Source organism: Tachysurus fulvidraco, chromosome 26, assembly GCF_022655615.1.
Source record: "Tachysurus fulvidraco isolate hzauxx_2018 chromosome 26, HZAU_PFXX_2.0, whole genome shotgun sequence".
Lineage (NCBI taxonomy): Eukaryota > Metazoa > Chordata > Actinopteri > Siluriformes > Bagridae > Tachysurus > Tachysurus fulvidraco.
In genome coordinates, this window is record NC_062543.1 from 10,844,769 (window position 1) to 10,872,644 (window position 27,876).

General features: G+C 39.0%; 2 protein-coding genes across 12 annotated transcripts in view; one reads left to right on the plus strand and one right to left on the minus strand.

Moving 5' to 3' along the window:
• Positions 1 to 1,168: 1,168 nt before the first annotated feature.
• On the plus strand, positions 1,169 to 21,616 carry ttll11 (tubulin tyrosine ligase-like family, member 11). 3 transcript variants are annotated; one of them, XM_027178773.2, is made up of 9 exons: positions 1,185 to 2,270; positions 6,960 to 7,059; positions 9,501 to 9,634; positions 11,868 to 12,443; positions 12,559 to 12,654; positions 14,776 to 14,888; positions 18,886 to 19,125; positions 19,643 to 19,749; positions 20,604 to 21,616. In XM_027178773.2, the coding sequence occupies exons 1-9, from the start codon at positions 1,866 to 1,868 to the stop codon at positions 20,894 to 20,896; spliced, it is 2,064 nt and encodes a 687-aa protein (XP_027034574.2). In that variant the 5' UTR covers positions 1,185 to 1,865; the 3' UTR covers positions 20,897 to 21,616. The 3 variants fall into 3 exon arrangements, 2 of the variants coding, with proteins under 2 accessions (XP_027034574.2, XP_027034575.2); XM_027178774.2 differs by having other exon boundaries at positions 1,190 to 2,270; positions 18,889 to 19,125; XR_007139667.1 differs by lacking the exon at positions 20,604 to 21,616 and having other exon boundaries at positions 1,169 to 2,270; positions 18,886 to 19,219.
• Positions 21,617 to 22,185: 569 nt separating this feature from the next.
• dab2ipb (DAB2 interacting protein b) overlaps positions 22,186 to 27,876 on the minus strand; it is a 140,303-nt gene continuing 134,612 nt past the window's right edge. For 7 of the 9 annotated variants that reach the window (XM_047809052.1, XM_047809051.1, XM_027178730.2 and 4 more), the window contains 3 exons: positions 27,692 to 27,724; positions 26,868 to 26,955; positions 22,186 to 25,298 (listed from right to left, as the gene is read on the minus strand). In XM_047809052.1, coding sequence (XP_047665008.1) covers positions 25,131 to 25,298; positions 26,868 to 26,955; positions 27,692 to 27,724 — 289 coding nt within the window. In that variant the 3' untranslated portion in view covers positions 22,186 to 25,130. The remainder of the gene's footprint in view (positions 25,299 to 26,867; positions 26,956 to 27,691; positions 27,725 to 27,876) is intronic. The other 2 variants (XM_027178737.2, XM_027178728.2) reach the window with 1 other exon arrangement.

Below are 27,876 nucleotides of genomic sequence, written 5' to 3' on the forward strand. Positions count from 1 at the left end.
GCACAACTGTTACATTTTTTATTTCTAAATTTCAGGTTTGTGACAATAGATGAGCACATTTAAGAAGAACCGTTGATGTGTTATCTATCAGTCAACACTCTCAAACATAAAGGTACCAAACTCTATTTTCCTTTTCACTGTTGTGGTACCATAAAACGCACATTTTTTAACACTTTGTGAGGTATTTTGTACCTGGGAAGGAGCACACGTTTAAATTAGCTGTTGAACTAAAGCTGTTAAAGTACATCAAAGATTCCGAAGGTGCAATTGTGGTACCTTAAATGTTTTTAAAGGTACACTGTATGTTTTCAAGTGAAGCTACAAGTAATTTTTTTTTGTCTTCTAAAGATTTTTTTGTACTAAACAGATTTTTGGACTCTGTCCCACTTGACATTGAACTACATTTTCATTTACAGTTCTGTAGTTTTGCAGACGCCTTTATACCAGAGTGATTTATAATTTATTTCAATGTATACAACTGAGCAATTGAGGGTTAAGGGCCTTGCTCAGGGGCCCTGCAGTGGCAGCTTGGTGGCCCTTGTATTCAAACTCATGAGCTTATGGTCAGTAGTCCACTACCTTAACCTGACTGTTAAGTCCAAAGCCTGAACTGGACTGTTTGTCTTATACCACCCAAAACCATGTCAGCTTAGTCCATATTGGCTGTTTTTTTTTTTTTTTTTTTAGCAATTAGCAATTCTTAGCAATTAAAAAAAAAATAGCAATTTTGTTATTTTTAGATTATTTAAAATAATAGACCTATATCTATATAACTATATAAATTCAATAATAATAATAATAAAAGTTAATAGCTTTGATAACAGTACAGAATTCAGTAAAATAGCAGCATTGTCCAACTAGTGGTTAAAAAATATATAAACAGAAAACGCGTTTCTTTCATGTCCCTCTGCAGCTTCCATCCGTTGCGTGGTCAACTGTACCAAAACAGTAGCAGTGACTGTAGTTACATGGGACGCACTTTTATTTCCAGGGATTTCAGAACAGCGTAACAGATATTGCGTCATCGGGTAGGCGTGGCCTATTCGATAATCTAACTCCAACTCTAACCCCAGCCGTAGTTTTTGGTTGTTTATTTGTTTATAAAATAAATCTGCCTGTATGACCGTTTTGTCCTTCGTAGTATGCTCTTTTTTTTTTTTTTTTTTTTTGAAAGAGGGCGCTTTTCGAAGACCTCCGGAAACACGCCCACTTTACGTCGTGGTAACGAAACCCCTAGAATTTAGTGAATGCTGTAGTTACATTGCCTGCTTTCATCCTCCGCTTTGGGACATGGATAGTTTTCTGCTAGAAGAAGAGCCAGAAGAAACATACAAGCTGTTCTTGTTTCTGATAATGACTCGGTATTTAAGCTGTATCGATTCTTTTTGATCGATTCCTATATATCGATACCTAAAAGCTTATCATGGCTCTTATCATTTTTATTGCACTTCTTCCTTTTTTTTGGCTGCTGATCCTTAATCATGCTTGACATTATTTATGCAAAAGCTAATTCAGATGCGTAATTATTTTAGGTATATTTAACAAAAATGCTATGACTGGCATCCATTGGCATGTTTATTTGGGTTGCCATCATCCAAGGGTTCAAGCAAATAGTTATAAAATTGTATAGTGTGTATGGAAGCAGTATGCAGATCAGGTCTGCGTGTTTGGGTTGAGTATAGAGTTCAGACTCTAGAGTGTTGATATTAAAAGTAAATAAATGGGAAAAAGAAAAAAGGGAATTTACGTAAATGCAATCGACTTGGCAACAATGATGATAAAATAGCTAGGTGTTATTTTTTTTTCGGTATTTGCCAAATTGAGGACTCGATCGATCTGATAGATTAACAGGTTTATGGGGCATTATGAGTGATCACTATGAGAAACACAACGTGGTTGATCAGATGGGTGCGCGCGCACTGGAGGATCCCGGACACATCCCGGTGTGTTCACGTGCGTCCGCGCCTCCAGCTCCAGAAAGCATATCCGAAAAAAACTGCAGTGTAGTTAAGAGCAAAGCAGGAACCCGAAACGTGAAGCGTAGCTCGGATCTGATCGTGAACAAGCCGCGCGTTTGTGCATCGGTCAATTTGAAGGGCGCGCGCCGGCACGCGCTCCCGGTTAAAGGTTCGGGGAAGACCGAGACGAACGGCGGAGCCGCTGAAATCAAAGCTGTGAGAAAGTCGAGATCCGTCACGGTGGACACGTCTAAAGCCAAAACGTCTCTGGAGGCGCTCAAGCTTAGCATCAGACAGCTGCAATGGAAAGAGGTGAGAACATTGACGTCACAAATTTCCATACATATGATTGTGCAGTTTGCATTGCAATAGAATTTATTTATTCATCATCTGCGAGCCTGGAGGTGGATCCTGAAACAGTCCCTAGGCGAGGTGGGAATACACCCTGAATCACAGTGCACGCCTTGTTAATATTCACTGATTTTTGTGTGATATTTGATTTCACTCAATCCTTCTGTAGGCAAAATATGAACAAGTAAGTGAGGTTTCATACATAATACTGACACAATATGGCCAAATAGTAGTGTTTAGTACGTTTACCTCACACCTCTGGGGTCAGGGGTTAAATTCCAGCCTCTATCCTGCATGCTTGGAGTTTGCATCTTCTCAAAAATACAAGAGAAACAAATACATGACAAAACACACGTCAAACAGTTGCATTGATTCCCACTTCACTTTAACTGCAGATCCTTTCACCGTTCCTTTCTGACGTTTATGTCAGGAATGGCGTTGGAGATTTTATACATTAGGTCAAGATTTTATTGTTAAATAAATAATGACCCCAAATATTTGTTAAAAACTTATTTGAAAAAGATACAGTACTGATTGAATATTTTACTTTAGTGAATATACAGTACTAAAAAGCTGGCTTGGGTTTATATGAATAAACATAGAAACATATACACACCATTGTTTCCTGGAGTCAAATTCCAGACTGATGCTTTATTCTTCCATCAGCACTTCCTGTGTCGCTTGTATACGGTTACATTCTGTCGTCTGTGCTATTAAAAATGACCCCATGCCGCTCATAAATATATTAATTACCTGTTACACAGAAACATACACACGGCCTCGTGTGTTGTGTGACGGCTGCCTGGCGCAGGTTATGCAGACGATAAATGCATGTCAAGACTCGTAACAATAAACCTAACTTCTAAGCCTCTGGCGTTCATTTGAACCGTATCTGCTTCACCCTTTTGTTCTGTGCTGTCTGCCGGCGATAAAATGAAAGGCTCGATAACATTCTTGGATAGTGATATTGTAATGAGACTGACTGAAAGACAAAATGAAAACACTTAGGTTACTAACAGCGATGGTGTGAAAAAGAGAAGAGTAACATATGTAAGCATTTGGGTCTGTAATTTGCATTACATTTTTACTATTTTGTATAGGAATAATGGACATTTTGAGTGCTTTTGTAGTCATATATACACTTTTCTATTGCTTGACAAACCAGATTTTTTGTGTCCATGGAGCAGATCACTGGAGCAAAAGCCAAGAACATAGACATCTTTGCGAAAAAGCCGTAGCAGTAGTATGTTTTTGTTGTTTATAGGGCCTTACATTGATTTTCTTAAAGAATTTGCAAGAATTATCTTTCAGACCAATTGGTTAATTTTGATAAAGTGTTAATTTTAGGAGATTTTAACATCCACGTCTCACCACGGTATCGACTTTATTATTATTCCGACCATTAAAGACAGATTCACAAATAACCTGCCTGATCTATCTAGACAAAATGACTAACAGCATAGACACCATCTTCACTAGCACATTAGACACCGTTGCTCGCTTATATACATATATATATTTACCCCTAATGAGCAAGCCACCAGAGGTGACAGTGGTGAGGAAAACTCCCTGAGAGGATATGAGGAAACCTTGAGAGGTAATACATAATTCCTTTTTATAACTATGTACTATATGGTCAGAAGGTACAGTTGTGTAACGAGGAAAATTCATTCTAGTCATAGACTTAACTCAACTGTTTACTAATAGACTTTTTGTGAGCATTGCAATCCAAAGCTATTTTCATGGTTTCTAAGAAGTGGTATCCACAGCAATCTCATGTATCTCCAGGCTGTCCATGTGGGGTCATCGTCAGCAATAGTGTGTGGCTTCCAACTGATGAGAACTCCAAAACAAAGTCATGTCTGAGAGCAGAAGGGTCAGAGCTCTGGAATTAGATATCCATCTGTGGCCAAGTCTTAACTTCCAGTTTCAGGCTAAAATATTCATTTCAATTCACATTTATTTGTATAGCGCTTTTTACAATTGACATTGTCTCAAAGCAGCTTTACAGGAATATAAACATAGAACAAAAGGTTAATATAAAGAATAATATAAAGATTAACAGAATGCAAAATTCAAGATTAATATTAGATATATTTAGTTCACAATCTGTATGTACTGTATTTATCCCCAATGAGCAAGTCTGAGGTGACTCAGGCAGCAGTGGCAAGGAAAAACTCCCTTAGATGGTAAGGAAGAAACCTTGAGAGGAACCAGACTCAAAGGGGAACCCATCCTCGTATGGGTGACACTGGAGGCTGTGATTATAAAAATACAGTCAAACAGATGTTGTATAGATGCAAAAGATCACATGGAGTTCACATCTTTTAGGTATAGCAGAGTCTAACTGTAGCTGATACAGTACATCTCTAGATGCCTCAGGATTCGCAGACTCAGCCTCATCTCAGTGGAGGACCAAAATCTTCATCGCACGAAGATGATCGGAGCTGGAACAGTTTCTGAATGTCTCAGGATGGGTAGAACGAGAGAAGCAGTGGAATATCCTGGTCCTTATAGATTACAGCACTATTCACAGTACCACGAATCATCTGAAACAACAAGTCATCAAAATAGTCCCAAAATACTAATTATCTCCCAGCAGGTTTTACACTGGCTCTGGGGATTTTTCATGCCAGTGGTATACAGCACCAAACGGAATCATAACACCTTATTACAGCTATTATTCATTTTTGTGTATTCATTCATGAAGCTATTCAATGGTGATATTCTGTAATTGTGATCTTTGGGTTCCTCACCATCCTCCTCCTCATTCTCCAGGGACACAATGTGTGCATGAACCTTCTTCCCAGCTAATTTCCAAAGGTTTAATTGTCCTTGTTGGTATTTGATCTAAATAAAATTAAGCCTATTCTTTGGAGTACCAATTAACATGAGTAAATCTGTGTTTTAAAGTGAGGGATGAGTTGGGTATAAGTTAAAAGATGACAATGGTTAGTTTTTGACGCATCAGGAACGTGTGACTGTGCTGCCTGCTGACGTTAGCATATGGGCCGCACTTTAGAGGTAGGTAATGATTAAGTGTGATTAGTGATTAATCCAGGATAAGCTTATTTCTGTCTCATCACATTTCCAGGTCAATGAAGGACTTAAAAGGGACAGTGGGGAAGCTACTTTTATGCGATTACCGTTGTTACTGATGTAGTATTGTCTGTGTATTGTTTTGTTGAAAGTTTATTAAAAAGCAAGGCATGGGTCTAATTGGACTGTCATTAGAGATTTTTTTTTATAGATTCTCTTAATACTCTCTGTGTGTGTGTGTGTGTGTGTGTGTGTGTGTGTGTGTGTGTGTGTGTGTGTGTGTGTGTCTGTGTCTGTGTGTTTCACGAATCTTGAGTCTGACCTCCTCACAACCCCAACCAAGCACACATTCCTAATCTGATCACATCCCTCATTTTGTTAGTAAGCCAGTTGCCTGATATAGGAACACTGCTTCATCTCTATTAGCCTGTTAAATAGTGACCTAATCCTCACAGAATCTAATTCAGACACGTCATCTTATATGCACTGCATGTAACATAGAGTTTATATTTCATCCTGAAAAAAGGCGTTTAGAAGTATCAAAAAAAACCCTGAATTCACAATGAGATAACATACATAAAATTTACTGTAAACAATTGCAGGGCTGTCAAGTGTCACGCATTGAGAGTGACAGTCACGTATTTCAGTCATGTGTCACGCTCTCCCGCCACACATCGTATTTCTCACGCAGAAAAACTTTATGACTATTTATCATATATTTACTATGCCGCAGCACCCAAAATGTATCAGTCCGCACCGCTGTCTCTATGGAACAGGGCAGGAATCAAGCGCGTCTCCCCTGGAGTTCTTAGTCGAGCCTGACACTTATCAGCCAATCAAAAAAAAAAGAGGCTACACAATAGCCAATCAGAAAATAGCACTAACACAACAACCAATGAAAAAAAATGTCGCTCTTGCCTGTCTTCAAAACTTGAGAGCCCTGAAATTGACAGTAGCAACACTAAAATCTAATGTGTGTAACACTATAGCAACAGCACCATTGGTGTAGTTTGAAGTTTGAGTCTGGGGAGATAGGTTAAAAAGACAAAATGCAAATGATAATGTTGTCAATTTACTGTCACAGTGGGGCACATTCAAAAATCTATATGCTAGCTATAATGTTAGCTACAGCTATGGGTAACTACCATCAGGAATTATAGTGTTTACTATCCATTTACTATCACAACAGGGGGCATGTCAAAATCTACAGTGTTCTATAACTAGCTATCTGTAATATACTGTACTATACCGTACTACACTGTACTATACTGTACTATACTGAGCAAGCTATAACTAAAACCTTTTGTTTGTGTTTGTGTAGTGCACATTACTGAGCACAGACTTTTATTTTGTATTAAATCAAGATTATATCAAGATTTATTTTCTCCCTCTGTAACCCTGATACATATGTGAGGAGTCATTCAAAACCCAAGTGTACAGTAAATATATTTTCATAAAAAAAAGAAAGAAATATGCTTATTACTTGCTTTTCTTTCATGTATCTGTTTCTTTCTTCTTCTTTATGTTTAATCAAACAAAATAGATGATCGATGGGTGAAATGCAATGCGATCTGTAATATCATATCTTTTCTTCTCTATTTAATCTCTCAGTTTCCGATGGGCAGACGGACAGCATGTGATATTTACTGGCATGGCGTCTCTTTCCACGATAACGAGAATATTGTTTCAGGGCAGGTCAATAAGTTCCCAGGTAAGTTGCACCGAAAAGAAAAAAATTATTTATGAGAATATAAATTATGTATAGTTTATGTAAAAATATTGCCATTCTTATCAAAGCATAAGAAACTTCATTTCAACAGTCTAATTATTAGATTGAATCATGTAGAGTGAGCAAGATCATATTATTACTATCAAAAACCAATTATGTTAAGAAATTTCATTTTGGTTATGGCATTTAAAGAACTGGACATTAGCATGTTAAAGGTGAGGTACACGGTGTTTGAAAAATGCTTCAGAAAACTGAGTCGGGCCGACAAACAAAACAAACGTGTAGCCAATTAGCATAAAGGGGCGTGTCTTGTCAATATGCGGCGGATTCACGGTACAACACACAGTACTACAAAAACACATCTGTATTACCATAGTATTACTCATTGAGTTCATTTACTGATAAAAATATCCCCTCGGCCGGCTGCCCCAACAGGTTCCGCCATACTGAAATAGTTGCCTGGGTTATGTACAGTAAGTGTGGGGCGGAGCTATCAAAACAGGGGTGACACCCATTTGGGTTAGGGGCGTGTTTGTTTTGATGATTTCAAATGTCAACATTGGCTTTCAAACATCGTACACCCTGCCTTTAATATGCTCCCTACAGGCCAGTGGTCTATAGCTGTGGTTCAGTGAACATTTTATATACACCAAGATCAGTCCAATCACATGGACACCTTCTTGTGTGTCTGTGAACGCATGTCAAGAGCTTCCAACAATGTCACAGCGATGTATGACTGTGTTTGCAGTAAATGCTAATGTCATACAGCCATCCTTCCCTGAAACCTTCCTGTTGAGCTCTTTGGTTTTGAATGTCAGCATTACATTGCAGTCATCTTGTGTTCATTACCCCACAAATGATCTCTGCGCTCTGGGAGGGGTCATTTTAAGTAAGTTAAAGAGGAGATGGTGCAAGGGGATTCCCAAGTAGCAGCAGCTCAGATATCCTTGAGTCGCATGGAAATAAGTAATGGCCATAGGGAGGAGACATTACTCATTGAGTGGCTTTTCATGGTTTGGGCATCCAGGGTGGGTCATGATGATGATAGCCAACACTGTCCAGTGGGACCGGTCTGGTTTGGAAATGGCAGCCACTCATGTTTTGAAAAAATGTCGGCCTTCAGTATGGTTTCTGTTCCATACTCCAGAGCAGAAGGTGGCAGTAATGCTGTAAGGCAGTAAATTTGAGGGTACACTATTTTAAGTGACAATATAAGATTCGGACCTTTGCTGAGAGGAAATTTTAGTAACTGGACCTCTTTGAATTTTAATTGAATACCCCTGCCTTAGAGCAACCTCCATACATACATCATGAAAAGATCTGTGGTACTTGAGAGAAAGTAAAGGCTAGATTGTGGAATGCCTAACTTTGGAAGGCAAATCTCAAACGTCATTGGTGGTTTGAGGCAATGGGAGCATGGAAATCATTGTTGCGCAAATTCTCTGACCTGAACCAGTCCCATATTTGCACAACCTGAATCAGCACTGAGCATTTTAACATGACAATGGAAGTGTTCATGACCAGTTCAGCCTTTTTAAATCTATTATTTCTGTCTTTTGACTGAGAAAGATTTATTAGAACTCATTTTTCTGAGCTGATATCAATGAGGCCTTGAGCCTCAAGAATGCTGGGAGCCTGCAATGGAACAGGTGGTCATGTGGATGCACTGATCTGTTTTATTCAATGTTACTCGACCACGTTAGTAGAGCTACTGACAGCTGAATATGAAGTGATAATGCAGAGGGAAAGCCCCACCTGGTGGAGAGATGAGAGGAAAACGGAAGGAACACAACTCCTGTAAAAGTTAGTGCAGTCCACTAGTAGTACGCACAAGCCTGGTTGGCGTATTAATTATCGAGGAGATGGAGCCAAGGGAACTGACCCTGTGGTAAATACCACCACTGAGCCACACCAAAGAGCAGTAGCAGCTAATTTGTCAGTGAATTAATCAGTGAATTAAGCTTCCCTCACTGTTACTGCTAATGTAGGAAACTAAACCAGTGTTTCTCCAGAAAGAGCATTAGAATTTAAGAAAAAATGTGACTGACAGAAGTACAAAGCTGTAGACAGTGTATATAGACCAGTATCCCTGTTCGATAGTTACAGATAGATCCGTATTGGTGGTCTGGAATGGACGAGGTGAGAGGAAGAACGAGAAAAATGTTGCTGAATGCTCTTGGCATGCATACTGTACATACACTCATATTAAGGTTTCCAGGTGATACCACCCTGACGTTAGAAGGGTTGGAACATCCTTTTTTTGTATGCCTACTAGCATGAGACTAAACATGACTGTACACTAAGCCTTGTTAATTAATTTTGACAATGATCTCATGGAACCTACTCAGCGTTAAACCAAATGCTGTTTCCAGTTAGAAATCTTGTACCAATAATACAAAGCCCCACCTCATGTTTATGTGCAGGAATGATAGAGATGTCGCGCAAGATCAACTTAAGCCGTGCTGTACGCACCATGCAGCAGCTTTTCCCAGAGGAGTACAACTTCTACCCTCGCTCATGGATCCTGCCTGAGGAGCAACAGCTGTTTTCTACTCAGGTACGGAATTATATACACAACATGAGTTGGGCCAGGGGGGCATGGTGGCTTAGTGGTTTTCCTCTGGGTACTTCGGTTTCCTCCCCCGGCTCAAAGACATGCATGGTAGGTTGATTGGCATCTCTGGAAAATTGTCCGTGGTGTGTGAGTGTATCCTGCCTTGATGCACGATGACGCCTGAGATAGGCACAGGCTCCCCGTGACCTGAGAAGTTCGGATAAGCGGTAGAAAATGAGTGAGTGAGAGAGAGTTGGGCCAGGTCTACTGAGCTGGTGAAAACTCTGAAACAGTATAGGGCATGGGAGATAAAAGGTTATAGATCTACATTGAACAATATTATTACTGTGTGATTGGTATTAGATATGCAATATAAGCATAAATTTTGGAAGTTAGTGGGACAAACAAATTTTTATATCATTTGTTTATTTACAGCACTTCTGGTAACTGCCACAGTGGATTTATTTAAGCTACTAGTTTGTTTGTATTTCGGGCCCTAAAAATTAATAGCCAAATCTGTTAGAAAACATCAAAGGCAGGTCCAGATTGTATAACAACAATTTAAAATAAAACAGTTTCAGACACATCTCTGGTTGCGATTGATCAGGTTCATCACTAACTGAATTCCAGGAGCTATCAGATTTAGGATTCACAGAGCATAATTACAATGCTGACGTTTCATTCATTTTCTACCGCTTATCCGAACTACCTCGGGTCACGGGGAGCCTGTGCCTATCTCTGGCGTCATCAGGCATCAAGGCAGGATACACCCTGGACGGAGTGCCAACCCATCGCAGGGCACACACTCTCTCCTTCACTCACACACTCACACACAATGGACAATTTTCCAGAGATGCCAGTCAACCTACCATGCATGTCTTTGGACTGGGGGAGGAAACCGGAGTACCCGGAGGAAACCCCCTGAGGCACGGGGAGAACATGCAAACTCCACACACACAAGGCGGAGGCGGGAATCGAACCCCCAACCCTGGAGGTGTGAGGCGAACGTGCTAACCACTAAGCCACCGTGTCCCCCTGCAGACATTTCAGCATAAGACAAAATAGACCTATTAATAACAAATGCACTTCAAAACTTCTTGTTGTCTGTGTGTTGTATTTTCTCGCTATATTACCTCTGTGTTATTCCTAGTCCGCGACCTAGTGAACCAGAATCAGAACATATTCATTGACGGAGACTTCCAAGCACATCTCTAAGTTACTCTGGATAACGGTGTAACATTATATATTGCCTGGGTTTAGGCACACGGGGTTTTTTTACAGCCTTAACCCCAAATATGGATATCTGCTTTATCCAAAAGTACTCTTTTTGTATTATGTTGAAAATACACATTGCGCAGGTAAAAAAGATAAAACAAAATATGCATACAATCTCAAAGTATTCATTGAATTAAATCTAATATTGGGCAAAGTATAAAGCAGCTGAAACTGAAATTATTTAGCACAAATTTTAAATAGTCAAAAATCTATTTTACTAGACAAGTAATGTTAAAGTTTATTCTGTCATTCAGTGTTTTATAACATTATTTACATTTCTAAGTTGGACCTGAAATTCTACAGTGCTTTTATTTACAATGCTACAGAACTAGCTGTTGTACTCTTTGCTTGGCAAAGCATGTTCTCTCAACTGCTCATAAATAATATTTAAACACCAGGCAGGTCCTACTTAGGGCTCCTTTATCAGCAGCTGTTCCTTGTATTTGGCACATCCCCAGAGTGCAATCTTCTATTCCCACTTTCACTCACACGTGGTCTATTTTTGTTGCGTAGGCGTGTACAGGTTTGCGTGCTAATAAGTGGCAGATGCAGAACCACAGTAAAAGGTTAAGCCATTCAAATAATCATGAATGTCAAGTACAGATAGCTAAATTAAACAAGCCACTTCTGAATAAGCACATGTTGATAGTATATAGAGAGCGGTTCCTCTTAACCTTGGAGTTTGTTCTACTGACTATTTCCTTCTTTGTCTGGTTAGTTGGGTAGCATTATTTGTTTTGTTTGTCGCTACCTAATTTGTAAAGTACATTTTGATCCCAAATGCTGTAGAGGGCAGCAGAATTCTGCTGTAGCTTCTAACCTGGAAATTAGAAAAAGGTGATTTTTCTTTTTTTCTTTTTTCTTTTGTCTTTTCTTTTTTTTTAAAGAAATGATTAAAATAAGAACATATGTATTTATTTTCCTTTTTATTCTTTCTTTTAACGTAACGAATCATTTACAGATTCGTCTGTTGAAAGACAGCGACTCCAGCCTCAAACCCACATTTATCGTCAAACCTGACTCTGGTTCCCAAGGAGATGGCATCTACCTCATCCGCGACCCCGCTGACCTCCGAGCCATCTCAGGATCACAAGTCAAGCAGGCAGTGGTTCAAGAGTACATTCAGAAACCGCTCCTTATCGACAAACTCAAATTTGACATTCGCCTTTACGTTCTCGTTCGTTCTCTGTATCCTTTAGAAATCTACATCGCCAAAGAAGGCCTTTCCAGATTTTGCACCGAACCTTACCAGGAACCGTGTCAGAAAAACCTCAATCATGTGTTCATGCATTTAACGAACTACTCGCTGAACATTCACAGTGGGAATTTTGTGCACTCAGACAGCTGCAACACAGGAAGCAAGCGCACGTTTTCCAGTGTCCTTTATCGTCTCGCCTCCAAAGGAGTGGACATTAAAAGGGTTTGGTCAGATATCATAGCGCTGGTTATCAAGACAGTTATTGCACTTGTCCCTGAATTGAAGGTCTATTACCAAGCTGATATACCACCAGGCAAACCAGGACCTACTTGTTTCCAGGTATGTTAAATGACATATTCACAGGAATAATTACAGTACCGTGTTCATTCTATAATGCCTATGACGGCAATGATAAATAAAAATAACAACATTATACCCTATAAACATTCTATAGATCCTGGGTTTTGACATCCTGTTGATGAAGAACTTGAAGCCTATTCTGCTGGAGGTCAATGCCAATCCAAGCATGAGGATTGAACATGAACAGGAGGTGAGTATTACCAATTAGGAAAGTCCAATACCTGTTATAAATATCAATATTTTAAGGTATGTAAACATCCTAAACTGTTAACAACCTCTACATCATGCTGAGCAAGCCCAGGTGACCTTGGTTTTGGATCAAGATGGCTATCAGCACAGATGCAACAGTTTTATTCACTAAAGCTGGCTTTCATTCATAATAGTAACTAAAGTAACATCCGCATATAGATCAGCAGGAAAGATGTCAATAAGTAAGGTTAGAAATTGTGCACAAAAGCTAATATTCAATGGCAGCGATGTTGGAATACCTGTGATACTGTATGTAGAGAAAACATATACTGAGAGAATGGTATAAGGCTTAAATGTTTGAGCTACAACGGGATGGCTGTATGCTGTAGGATCCAATTTACTGCTATGGGTTTTGGTGCACTTGAGTCCATTCGTGCCACTTCTGACTTCTGTGATGAATCCAATCACAGTTCACGAGATCCTATTGAATAGCTTGACGATGATGATACTAAAGAAGAAAGCATTATAATTAATATGCTATGGTCTTCACAGTTACTCAAGCCCAACCATTTTAAACAACTGTGGGAAATGTTAGAGATACACAATGCGTTAGACGGCAGGTTCTGTCACAGACATCAAAACTGATGAAATATCTCAGTGCAATTCTTCAATCTACGAAGAATATATTAACGTCACCGCAGCATCATTTTACAAAGACTCTTTAGGTTAGATCTCATTTGTGACTTTTGTGTATGCATGGCATAGTAAGTCCTGGAACATGAGGATATGATGGACCTAGGAAATAAGGAAATAAACCCTGTTCATAAGTTTGCATACCTTTAGTTCTTAATATCATGTATTGCCCCCATTAGCATCAATAATAGCATGCAGTCTTTTTTGGTTGTCTTGCACAAACTGCATGTATGAGATCTACCCAAAGTGGCTCAATGATATCGAGGTGAGGAGATTATGATGGCCTTTCCGGAACCTTCACCTTTTTCTGCTGTATCCATTGGAGGGCCATCCTTACATTGTGATATGGATCATTGTCATGTTGAAACATCCCATATTGTCATGTGCAGCTTTCTTGCTGTAGAATTCAAATTGTCTGCTAGTATTTTCTGATAACATGCTGCATTCATCTTGGCATCAATTTTTACTAACTTCTCTGAGCCCCTGGAGCTCACACAGCCCTAAAACATAAGAGATCCCCCACCATGCTTTACAATGGGGTTGGTGTACTTTTCACCGTATGCCTCGTTGACTCCTCTCCAAACAATTTTGGTTCAATTTTGGCCTTAATACTACAAATGACTCTGCTCCAGAAGCTGTGAGGCTTGTCTAGGTGCTGTCTGGTGTACTGAAGTCAGGCCTTTTTGTTGCACAGGCACAGTAACAGCTTTCTCCTGGCAACTGAACCGTGCCAGTCATGTGTGTTCAAGTACCTCTTCATTGTGCTCCTTGAAACTGTATTTTTCTCAAAGTTGTTTGTGGGATTTTCTTTGTGTCACGAACAATTCTTCTTACAGTAGTGGGTGAAATCTGTCTTGGTCTACCTGACCGTGGCTTAGGATCAACAGAACCTCTTATTTTCCACCGCTTTATGAGTTTGAACAGTACTGACTGGCATTTTCAAGTGTTGTGAGATCTTTTTATATCCTTTTCCTGCTTTATAAAGTTAAACTATCTTATAACGCAGGTCCATTGGCAGTTCTTTTGTCTTCCCCATCTTGCAGTATCCAGCCAAGTCAGTGCGTCACCTCATAAGCTAATGGCACTAATTATAATTACAATGAGTCACAGGTGTAGAAACTTCCCTTTCATAGCCATTTAAACCTCTGTGTGTCAACCTGTGTGTATATAATGTGGCTAGACGTTCAAGGATCAGGGTTATTTAGGTGATTTCATTTATCATTCGGTTTTAAAAATTCTTTTGCATTATAAGTAACATTTTCCAAATAAATGGCAATGGTTAACAATTTCTTTCAGGGTATGCAAACTTTTGAGCAGAACTTTATCATTTTAGATAACACTTTTCTGAGTTGTTATATGCAAAGTCAGTATTTGTATAAAAAAACACACACATACTTTTAACTGTTGGTGTTATTTTGTAATGTTCCAGGTGTCACCTGGCGTTTTTGAGTACGTACCTAGTCCAGTAGACGAGGAAGTCAAAGTAGGTGTCATTCGAGATACACTGCGCCTTATGGATCCGGCCCAGAGGAAGCCACCCACGTGAGTGTGTTTTTCTGTCAGAGGTCACTAGACTAATAACAAGGCGTATAATATTCATAACCTACAGTAAAATCTGATGGTTCTGTGACATACAACTTTTCTGCAGTGTATTAACACTGAGTTAGTCAATTTCGATTCTATCTTCACATTTGCATTCACATTTGGCAGATTTTCTAATACAGAGACTTACAGAAGTATGGTGTAATTTTCATCTAAATGACCTTGCTAGTAACCAAACATGCTAGTAGAAGTAGACCAGCCAGCTAACATGCTTGTAGAAGTAGGCCAGCCAGCTAACGTGCTAGTAGAAATATACCATCAGCAAGAGATAGCATCATTGGCTAATCAAATGGAAGCAGCAGTGTGTTGCCCGGTCCTGTTTTTTGTTTGACTGCAAACCTAAGGGACTAAGCTACAAACTGATAACTAATGCGGCGTGTTAACGTGTAGCTAGTGACACTGTGTGTTACATTAAGTTTAATCACGCATACCCAATGAAAACATTTGTTTTGCAAAAGACAGTGAGGAGTATGGATTATTTTCTTTCTCAGTTTGTTTAACCAGACACAAAATCTGCTTGTCTAAGCGTCCCTGGCTTTTAATGCGTTCTTCCCTTTCTAACATTATAAGCATACATTTTACAGAATTAAAAAAAAACATTTATATTTATAGTACATGTACATGTACATTACATATTACATTTTGTATTTACATTTACAGTGATCCCTCGTTTATCACGGTTAATGGGGACCGGAACCCCTCGCGATAGGTGAAAATCCGTGAAGTAGGATTGACCTTTTCTCTGATGGTCATCATCTTCCTCTTCCTCTTGGGCTCACTAGAGGAATCTTTCGCAGGGGCACGGCACTTAGGAGGCATTGTAAGGGCTTAACGAAAAGTTAATTTCGAACACAATACGCGAGACACAGTTGGGAACAACAAGGGAAGAAGCTGGGAGAGGATGCGATGATGCGCAGCCAATCAGCTCAAATCTCGCGCCAGGAATCAATCATGTGCCTTGTCTGAGTGCCCGGGGGTATGTACAAAGTCTCTGAGAGAGTTTCTCTCTTTGTCTGGCATCCTGGGAAACCGTTTTTTTTTTTGTTTTGTTTTTTCGATGAATATTTTTGACAATATGATGATCAAATTTGACAGCGATGCACTGAGGCCGCGAAACTTGAACTGCGAAGTGGAGCTATTTATTGCTGTTTCTCAGGAAAGTATTGTGTGTGTGTGTGTGTGTGTGTGTGTGTGTGTGTGTGTGTGTGTGTGTGTGTGTGTGTGTGTGTGTGTGTGTTTGTGTCTGCTGGTTTATCCCTCAAATCTGAGTTGATGACTTGTAAAACAGGGCTATTGTCTGGAGCTGGCTTGTCACAGAACCAGTAATGAAAAGCAGATTAATGAAGTTCTGCTGTGTGTGTGTGTGTGTGTGTGTGTTTGTGTGTGTGTGTGTGTGTGTGTGTGTGTGTGTGTGTTAGTGTGTTAGTGTGTGTTAATGTGCATTTGTGCATGCTCTTTTTAGGATCCCCACTAACAGTACTGAGCATTTCATATTCGGTTTCTTCATGTGTTCTCAAATGAACTATTAAATTAACATAAATTGAGCACTGAAATTGACTTCTGCCCCAGGAAACCTCACCGGCCAACTTTACCATTTACCGAAAGCTTAAGGGGAAAATAAGACGAGGCGATGAGTTTAAACGGGAACTCTGCAGAAGTGCCAATTGTCAAAATATGCACGGCCATTCCACCGACTTCGTTTTGCATAATCATCACCAGAACGGAGATATGTAGCTGAGATTCCAGGAAGACATCAACCATGGTTTTTGGTTTTTAGAAACACTTCCCACACAATTCCCAGAGCTGATGCATAATGGAAATTACGGATGTTTGTGTACTACCTCCTTTAGTCTGAAACGGCACAGCATCCTCATGGACCTGCCTTATGACTCACTCACACTGTTGCTCACACATTTATTCACTCATCATTTCTCATGAAGCCGAAAAATCTCTGTTAGGGGCACTAGATAATATTAATATAATATAGTCTGGAAATGGAGTGAATCAGATGGGAAACTAAGAATAAGACAGGTACGACACAAAGAATAAGACGAGTGAAAGGCGAGAGACGGTGCGGAAAGACAATTCAATTCAACATATTGAGTGTGGACAATTATACAAAGAAAAGGATGCTTGTTAAACCTATGTACATACAGTATGTAGGTGCTCATGAACAAGCACCTGGGGCATCCCAAAGAGCAGAAATGGGTTTATCACCATTTACTCAGGTAGTAAAAAATAACCGTTTTTGTTTTTCTATGAATATATTTCTAAAACTACAAATTTTATATGAACCACTGCTGTGGAGTGTGACATGACCAAAACTTTGGAGAAATTGGAAAATTCATCTGTAGATATGTGTTCTCTAGAGGTACAGTTCACCGGGTCTAGAGGCATCGATAGGGATACCTGGGATCCTGAGGCGGTTATTTAAAACAGTTTGGGCAAGAAATAGACCAGAACATGCAACTTCCTAATGTAGTGTGGTGATACCACATAGAGCATGTTAATATTATCTCTATACCCAGCTCAAGCATTGGCTAATATAGTGGTTGGCAAGTTCTTCCCTTGGTACTTAACTTCTGCTCATGTTCACTTCCTTAAAACAATTTATGCTGACAATATCCTTCTTGGTTAAATGGTTAGACTTGTACCTAAGAACTGACCCTTTAATCATAAGACTAATTATAATAACCTCCAGTCTTCTGGGAAGGTTTTAGGTTTTTAGATGTTGAAGCACAGCTTTGAGGAGATCAGGTGCTGATGTTGGGTGAGATGGTCTGGGTGCAGTCTGCGTTCCAGTCCATTAAAAATGTGTTCAGTGGGGTTTTGAAAAGGGTCCTCAAGTTCTTCCTGTGCAAGCTTGGCAAACCATGACCATTGGTATACTGGGGCATTTGTAATGCTGCATCGTTCAATGACATCCTACACTGTTGTGTGCAAACTTTGTTCGGAAGAACCAGATGGTCACATATCTACAAACCTATAGCCTTACAGTGTATTTGCAAAGTTGGCTCATTTCTTCTCCAGATGCACGGATGTCCTGATTTTTTTTCATCAAGCGTGCATCAGCTGTTAATCAGCTGTCCACGACGCGCAACAATTCGGTTACGACATCCGTATTACCCGACCATTTAAATTCCCATTCATAGAGCCGTTCAGCGCTTCGCTGCTGCCGCGATCTAAACTCCCTCCTCCAACCCCGACTCCACCATGCCGGAACCCGTGTTTGCTGTACCAGTTTACATCTTAAATCTCCACATATTTTTTCTCTCTCTCTCTCCCCCTCTCTCTCTAATTATTTAATTATCTATCTATCCATTCATTTATTACATTCCAAAAACGCGTAAGTGAGCATATCAATAGCATTCAAAAGCATGCTAGTGGTTCTGTTATACGGGGGGTCTATTCTATTTTCTAGTCGCTACTCTCCCCGCTCTGTCCATGCATGTGCATGGACGGGCGCGTGGATTCTTGCCCAGAACAGAACCATACCACCAACACTAACTGTATGCATATCATCCAATAATTCCCTTGTGACAAAGTCGTCCTGACAGAAATATCTCTGATCGTCTTCTAATGTGTGGTCCTGGAATTTATTTTTTTTAAATTTTGTTTTAGTGTCATAGACAAGATTTTTTTTAGAGATTCCAAACTAGCTCAAATTCACAATTCTTAGACTTTTCTCAGCACTACAGTTTATCTAACTATAGTATATTTCTTTAAAGCCAATGGTCCATAAAATTAGATTGAGGACAATCAGCACAACCTACTGCACCTCATCAGCTTAAGCTGGTGCAATAAAGATGGCTGCCATGTGATTAAGTTTGAGAAGCTTTTAGAGAGTTGGTTTTAAAAAAAACTCGAGTAAGATTCCATGATGAAACTTGATACATGAGGTTATAAACTGCTCAAGCACCACCTCTTTCTTTGTCAGCAGATCGAACATCCTGGGCAGAACTCCAGAGGAAACCATCGCCATGGAAGCTGGTCCGGATGAGAAGGCAGAGCTCGTCGAGTCACTTCCGTCTCTGTGTCTAAAACAAGTCTTCCCTAAGTACATGAAGCAGTTCGATTACCTGCGAGTTATTGAACGAATAACAGACATTTTCTTGCGCTTCCTTGGGGTCAAAGGAACCATGAAACTTGGCCCAACCAGCTTCCGCACTTTCATCAGGCAAGACCAGTCGATTCTTTACTATGGACGCAATCAAACATGACGAAGCATGCTCGTGTGGAAAATATATACAACCTGAAGCAAAGTGGATATTGTACTTATTGGATTTTCTTTTCTACATAGCATGAAAACCTAACCAAGCCTTACCTCTGACGATTATATCCCTGAAATTAGAGACGCTTTATCAGTTCATGTGAAGCATGTTCTAGATGAGATTTTGTGCAAGTTGCTATTATGGAAACGATGCACAAGAATGAGTGCAATATAAATTATTTGTGTTCGATAAAAATAGAATAGAAAAGCTTCTGACCAACCAGAATCAAGCAGTACACAGTGCAGTGCTACACATTTCACTGCAAACAACTTGAATATAGCCGATAAAGCGCCTTAATATAACGCCTTTATTGCTGTTCCTGCTAAAACCCTGCTCAAATACAATGAGATTAATAATATTAATACTATAATGCTCTAGATTTTTCAAGCACACTCATTCAAACTAACACACCGTCTCTTGTAGGAACTGCAAGCTGAGTAACAGCAGTTTCACCATGGCGTCAGTGGACATCCTGTACATTGACATCACTCGCCGCTGGTCTGGTGTGCTGTCTGACTCCAGAGAGTCTGGTATTATCTGTTTCATCTGATAATCTAGTACATCAGATATTGTAGAACATAGTTTTTTTTTTTTTTCTTTCCCCAGATTCTTAATACCATTTGTCTTAATGATCAGTATGATGAAGAGGCAGCAATAAGGGATGATGGATTGCTCTCTCATAGTACTTCCATTCATTCATTCATCTTCAGTAACCGATTTATATCCTGGGCAGAGTCACAGAGGACCCAGAGCCGATCCTGGGGTCACACCAGACACTCTCATCTGCATTGCCCAAATGTAAAAAAAAAAAGAAATAAAGAAATAAGAATACATGCTCTGGCATGTACAGTAGAAGAGAAGTAAAGCTGAGCTGTAGCTGTACTGTGTGTATGCAAATCTGACTTATTGCTTACTGCATAAACACCTATTTGACCTATTGATATACTTAACAAACAGGATATTTAGGTCTAAACTAGATTATTTTATCTAAACTCGATAACCGTATTATTCTTTTATTTATTTCAGAGCCATGTCAAATTGAACCCTTTTTTTCTGTAATCAGTGAAAAGCAATGCTTCTCTCGCTCCTTGCTTAATCACGAAGACTGTTAAACACTTCTTTTAGTGTTGCTTAGTAACTTTAGTTTCCACAGCTACAGCACAAATGCAAATTTAGTTCTGGTCTGTGCAAGCCATCCTTCTAGTTGTTGTTCAATCCTGTACATGTTACCAGCATGTGTTTTTGTATACACACAGCTAATATGTGGCTGGTTCTTCTTTTGTGTGTGTTTTTGTGCATATTTTAATTTCCCTGAACGTCTGGATCTGAAAGAAAGTATATGTAACATCTGTAAATGCCACTTGTGTCTTTCCTATATAAACAGGGATGGGACTGCAGGCCTTTGTGGAGGCATTTTTTCTCTTGGCCTCACGCAGGTTTGAGGCGACGTCACTGAGGGAACAAGTGCTCTCGCTGCTGGAGCTGTGTGAAGCCACACTCGAGGGGGAGGGACATGATGAGAAGCCACACCCTCCGAAATCCCAGCCCAATCTTAATTCTGCTCACGGTCTAAGTTCGCTCAACTCCCCCGCTGCTACTCGTCGTCTTCAGACTCTGCAGCCTTCTGGGAAAGGAAACGTGGCGACCTGGGAGGCTGAAGCACGCACCACATCTTAAAACAGGAAGCAATAATAGAGTAAAAATAAAAGCACGCCGTCTCACCTGAACCTTTTAAAAGCGGTTATGCATAGCATCATATAATGGTCAAAGTTAGGGTTAGAGGCAATAGAAATTATGTGATGCAAAACCATATAATATATATGATACACATATATGCGTATCTTGTTGCCTGTGTGTTTGTATTTCTCACACACACAAGAAGTGACAACTCGTCCTTATTTGTTGTGTGCTTTTGATGCCAGGATTTAGGGATTGTGCAGAATTGTTAACAACGGTTTACTGAAGCTGACGGAAGTCAAAATTATGCATCCTTTTAGTCACATAATCAGGGATGAGCAAGCTTCACACGCTTAAATCTTAAAGGGATTCGTACCACTGACTTTTATCTTCTGACAAGCAGCTAACTACGACATGGCCTATGGCTAATCCAAAGCAGTGGCCTTATAAAAATATAACGGCACTAAATGACACTGAGTGCACTGAACGTTTACTTCATCCACTGTATTTATATTGACAGAGTATTTTATTAGAGCGCTGCACTGTAGCATGATTAAAACCTGTTACTGATCTGAGGCAAGTCTTACTAATAATATTATAATCATAATTATTCTAAAATGTTTTAATCAATATTAGACCATAGCACTTATCTATTTAGTTCTAATGATATTTGTTTTGGATAGTCATGTTGAATAAAACCTGGGATCCAGAATGAAACGGTTTGTTTGTACCTGTTTCTCTATGTCACTTCTTTTCATGCAATATGGCCAATTTTCATTCATCAGCCAATGTTCTAACAGCAGGACAGAAAATAAATAAATAAATTCATAAATAAATAATAATAATTCAGATACAGGTCAAAAGCATTAGTCTGTGCCTAATGTTGACTAATGAGTCCTGTTCTGGGTTGACAGCAGTGGAAGCCAATATTAATTCTGTGATGCCTTTCTGCCCGCCAGGGTTGTAAAGAGCGATCGAGTTTGAGCTGACTTTCTGATATAACATATTTTTTTTAGCGCTGCTTCACTCACGCTGTTGCTGTCTAGCTAGAGTTAGCTCTTTAGTTAGCATAGCTGTGTTACTAGCGATAAAACAGAGATAGGCACAGGCTCCACGTGACCTGAGAAGTGGTAGAGTGAGTGAGAGAATAACAATAATAATAATAATAATAATATTAAAGTGTACGTGTTAAGTCACAGGTACTCTAACAGTTTTAGCCACAAAGCTTTTTACTGTGCATCAATGTATACAACACTGTATAACAAAATCAAGACAAGAAGGCAGATATATAAAATATCTAAATAAAACTTTAATTATCCTAGTTGCCGATGTACATTTAAATTGCACAGCCACAAATTTCATAGTTCTTAACATGGACATATCTCTCTGTACATTATTGTTTCTCGTCCTCAAAAGAAGCCAATACTTTAAACATACTTACAAAAGAGTTTTCTACAAGGATTATACAACATATAACATCGTCTCATATTCATTTAGAGATTCATGTCTCTTCTTGACAAAGCTTATATACCACATCGACTGCTGAGAACAGGTGTAAGTGCCACGCGGATATCTGACGAACGAGCGCGAAACGGAAAAGGACCTGGAGATGTTGGAGAATACTTTGCTTTGTGTGCTGCACAGTAGGAAACGGACCAACACGATGACTTAATCACTTAGCCGATGGTGACGTTCTGAAGAGATTGTCATTTGGGAAAGGCCTACGGTTCAGTTGGATGCGAGCGAATGAAATATGTGTTTTATAAGCGTGGTTACTGGCGCTTTATAGTTGAATGTTCATTTACACGCCACTGGATAGAAATCAGGACGATTTCAAGAAGTAATGCACAAAACATTTTAGGATAGGAAACACTAAAAATCCATTTCAGGGCTGTTCAGACTCATAAGGGAGCACATTGATTTTGCACATTTTTTGCATCTAAAATGGGCACAATGTGTAAAAAGTAAAAAAAGAAAGAAAAAGCTATTTTTCTCCCCCTCACACTTTCTGATTTGCTACATGGTTTAGACTTTCTTAAGACTGCTGTTAAATTGTACAGAAGTCCCTCCAGGTTTTTAAGGTTTTTTTGATGGCAGAAATTACTGCAATATTAAATAAACGCTGCGATATCCAGAGAAGTTTGCTATTTTTCAAAATTATTGCAGAATTTCTGCAGATTTGGGCCCTGGCACTTTGGGCCATGGCACCCAACACATTCTGCCAAAGCAGTCTTTGATTGATGTGCATCAAATACGAGTACAGCTATCGTAGAACGTCATTACATATGTGTACATATACGTACTGGTGGGAGTTGAAAAGAAGAATCCAGTGCTTGTAAATTTACTGAATCAAGTAGTTTTCTAAAAGAAAAGTGATATAGAGAGGGATCGATTTTGCCATTTCTAACAGGACTTGATCTAACTTAATGATCTCGTACTTTCCGCATGAGGAGAACTTTTAACAAAAAAGTGCATAGTTAATGTGTATTTAACAGGGCAGAATAAAACGGTGGTTTTTGTGCTTCTCCTGTGCATTCTGTAAACTCTCTGGATAAAGAAATCTTTTGCAGCATGAGCTGGACGTGGATTAATATATCATCGGAACGACTGCATTCACCACTGGATATCAAAAGTAAAAGGACACATCGCATTAAACCAGCAGTAACAAGGTAGGAAATGGAATCTCTAAGTGCTATCAGCAGAACACAGAAGTTGGAGTTTGTATATATATTTATATATTTTTTCTTCATATTTTATTTCATAGAATATTTACAGGACACATCTGTTGTCTTGCTAGAGCAGACAGGTTGTTTTTCTTTCTTTTCTTGAAAAATAGCGATGCCAAGGACTTGTTTAATCTCTAGATTATTTTTTGGGGGTGGGGGGTAGGGGGGGGGCTGAATTAAAGCTTCAGCATCACATTTCACCACAGTGCATGTTATGAATACCTGCATGTGGCTCCGTAAGCAGTTATGAACAGGAATACAAAAATATACAAGCTCTATGTACGCTGAAGGATTACGGACTATACCTGGCACCATACGGAACGGAAAGAGAAAAATAAAGACACCACAGCCTTCGGAGAAAGCAGGCACCAACGTAGGATACAAAGCAACACACAGAGGTCGAACCCATGGTTGTGGCTGCTGCCAAGCTAATGTTAATAATAAGAATGCTCATTAAGATTTTAACTGCTTTCATGGCAAGTTACAGTAAAATCAATTTTTAAAAAGTCTATGGAGGCCGTTTTAAGCAGAAAGGCTAATAAATTATGTATAGTAATAATGGGAACTGACTGCCTACTTGGTGTCTGGAGCCTCAGGAAGTATCGACTGTGTTAATGTGGGAACTATATCTGTAGTATATCTGTGGAGGTAAAAAATAAATAAATAAATTGCAGAGTAGAAATATGACAGGAAATGGCATAGCTAGCAGAATAAAGTGCTATCGAAAGCTTTAGGAGGTGATTTCTGAATAATATCCGATAGAATTAATAGTTTTCTGTATATAGATATTTTATAAGATCATTTGGTATTGAAATTACTCTGCAATTTTCTTTTAGCGCTGAAATGTTGTGCGCTTCCTGCCGGTGTGTGTCTAAATATACATCACACATAGAATTAAGTGTTCCTCTCTTGCCAAGACTAGGTTTTAAAAATAAATAATACTTTTGACTCTGTAAGTTACAGACACAGATCAAGGAATAAAGGAGCTGCAGTTCATTTTTTAAGGCTTATCATGTTAATAGCTCACAAAGTGCACTATATTTGGCCGAAGTGGAGTCAAGTCCATGTAAGAGAAGGAGTGCAGGAGGAAGCTTGGTATTTCTAGAACACTCAAAGCTTTAAACAATGACCTTTTCCAATGATTTGGATGAGGGATCAAGTTGGATCAAGTCTGTATTGTCCATATAAATAAAGCGAGGTACCAGGATGTCCTTTTTGTTTTAATTTTTGATAGAGATTCCCATCTAGTGGTTTGTCCTAATCTGAAGTAGCAGACACTTCTGCTAGGTCACAGCCATAAGTCTGAGGTTTCACTCGTGTCTTTGTCCCAGAATAGAATTTAGCAACTTTTTAAATCAGTTCCTTTTTCATCCCAAAGCTTATCCTCGTTCATCCTCAAGAGAGATAGTCAAGCTTTTTTTTAATCCTCCAGTAAAGTCTGGTTGCGTATTCTGTCCTCGTCCATATTTTAGTCCCGATTAAGATGTGAATTTTTGTCTAATTTGGCTTCAGCAGTTGGAGCTGTTGCGGAACTCTCCGTTCTCAGTGATCTGCAGCTTGGTGGGGTTTGTGGGCGAGATGCCGTTGCGTGTCTGCATGCTGTAGCGTTCCTTCAGCTGAGACAGAGCGCCCATGAGCCTTGCGTTCGCCGCGTCCAGAGAAGCTATCCGCTTTTCCTGCAGAGACAAAAGAGAAATGAAAATGTGGAGTTTAATTCAGAACCGTAAACACAGATGTGGGCAGAGTTTACTCTCATGCAGGAAAGAGCAGGAGGACAGCTACAAAGCTCATGAGACAAAATCATCACAACAAGGGAGCATCCTGAGTGCAACCATCATTTATCTTCAGAGCAGCTTTAAACTGGTTAGTGGCTGGAATTTGTTTACATTTTTTTATTTTGGTTCATGTCCTGAATTAACACATCTTATTATTGCTTGTTCTCCTTATGTCATTATTTGTCTGTCCCTATTTGGAGTTTCCCCCTTGATTACTTGAATTATTTATTTAAAATGTTTGTGTTTGCCTTTTGTTTGTCACGAAGTAGAGGTTTAATTTCCGTTGTGTTCTGCTGTTATGGAGCCTTTTTTCTTGCGTTGTAGCGAGATTGATTGATTTGATCACCAAACCATAGCCTGTTCATTCACCCTGCGTATTGCCTAGTGTTTTGAATCTATCTGCTAGAAATAAACTGCTCACCTGTACTTGCATCCTCTTGCATATATCTCACGATGCGCCACAAACAAAAGTAGTAAATTAAACCATGATCATTTCTGCAGAGAATATTGGTTACCTTTAGAAAATTTTTTGGGGCGATAAAGACTATTGAACCAAAATAGTTCAATAGACTATTGAACCTGCCGAGAAAAGCATACAGACCAAAAAGAAATTTAATGAATAGCTCTTGATGTTTTTTTTTTTTTTTTCCGGCTCCAGTTCACGCAATCTCGACTCTCATTCCATCCCAAAAGTCCTTTAAATTTGCATGTTGGGTTAGAGCTAGAATCTGTAAACCTACTCTCAATGTGTTTAAAGCACTGTTGTTTAATTCTCACCTCTGATCCTTCAGAAGGTGCTGATTTATTTTCAGGCTGTACTACACAGTAGTTCTGTAACCTTATTGTTACTATAGCAACAGCTCATTCATAAAGACTTGCATGATGGAAGGTCTACATAACCTAAGCCTCAAAACTATATTTGTCTTTAAAATACTGTTGTTCAATTAAAATAAATAAATAAATAAATAAATAAATAAATAAATAAATAAATAAAAGATGTAAGTGAAGGATATGTTTTATTCATTACAGATCTCCCCATTCATGCTTCTTTATGAACGTGTAGGTGATTAATATTTGGGAAAGTGTGTGTGAGGCATCTTTAAAAGTGCAAAGCCTCAATTTAAACCTTAATTAAAAACATTAATTATTAGAATTCAAAAATGTTAATTGACTGGAACCTGAACTTCATCTTGCAGTGAGACCATAGATCCGTTATACGACGGCTCCAGAGATGAGGATCGAACCGGAGACCCTGGAGCTGTGAGGCGGCAGCTCAACCCCCTGCGCCTCTTATTATTCAGTAATATATCAGTACTGTTAATGCAGCCTTTCTGGCTTGATCAATCATAATCACTGTTGATTTTGGGAAATGTTTTGATTTGAGTGATTATATATTTGAATAAGGTAAAAGGACAAATAATAATAATAATAAGAATAACCAGTGCAATTTTTTCCCCTTTTCATTCATACCTGTGCATCTATAATTTTCTGCTTGGAGTCGACTATGGACTGCATGTTAGCATGATCCTTCTTGAGTTCATCTTCGACAGACATCAACCTGCATTTAAAACAAACAAATAAACAATTTTTTTGTTTTTTTGCACTAATTATTCATCTGTTGTTCAACACGCACATTAAAATCTACAAAAATCTACTCCAGATATACAGGGGACACAAATAAACTCACAAATAAACCGAGACTAGAGGGTCAGCACTAATGAAAAGGAAACCCTGTGCTAGTTTCCCACAGTATTATTAGTCTATTCAAGTGTGCTGCTTTTTCAGTAAATAATAAGCTCTCAGTTCAGTTCAGTGCAGCACAGATGAATATTTATTTTTACCTGCCTTAGTTTAAGAAGTACTTACAATCATAAGCTTTGACATTAAAAAAATTCCCAATAATGTCTTGAAAATGTTGAACGCAATAAATCACGATCATATTCAAAGTGCACAGCAAGAGAAAAAATGACAATTTTTTTACTTCAGTGTATTTCATGATTGGAATAAAAATCATGATCCTGTTCTTCTATTATTTTATGCTGCACTAATCAAGTATTTACACTCAACACATAACACAGTTGCTTAGCAACTGGTAAAAATTGCACACCAGTAATAAATTAGCTTAGGACTGATGCTAACGATTAAAGATACAACATTGAGGCAGAATCAGTGCACAAACTACACAATATCCTCAGGATGATTTACATTTACCTCAGGTGTGCTGGGAAGTGACTAATAAACAACTCTGAGTGACTGAAATTATGCTGTATTTATATTTAGCTTTAGACACTAACCAAATTTCTGTGGGGTCTGCAGTATTAAGAGACCTGTGAAGCAACAAGAGAAAGTTTCAGAGATTTCTTAATACGGGACATTTTTATAAATATGGTCAACATTTGAACAACATTTCTACAAACAATTTAGACTGAATACTCTCTCTGATGTTTTGAACGTGATCTTTAAATTCTGCTTGTATTCA

Bases quoted from the DNA above. Each gene is read 5' to 3' on its own strand.
- ttll11 (XM_027178773.2), top strand. From the start codon at position 1,866: ATGAGTGATCACTATGAGAAACACAACGTGGTTGATCAGATGGGTGCG. The intron at 7,060-9,500 runs GTAAGTTGCACC...GTTTATGTGCAG, and splicing joins GCAGGTCAATAAGTTCCCAG to GAATGATAGAGATGTCGCGC. The intron at 14,889-18,885 runs GTGAGTGTGTTT...TTTCTTTGTCAG, and splicing joins GCCCAGAGGAAGCCACCCAC to CAGATCGAACATCCTGGGCA.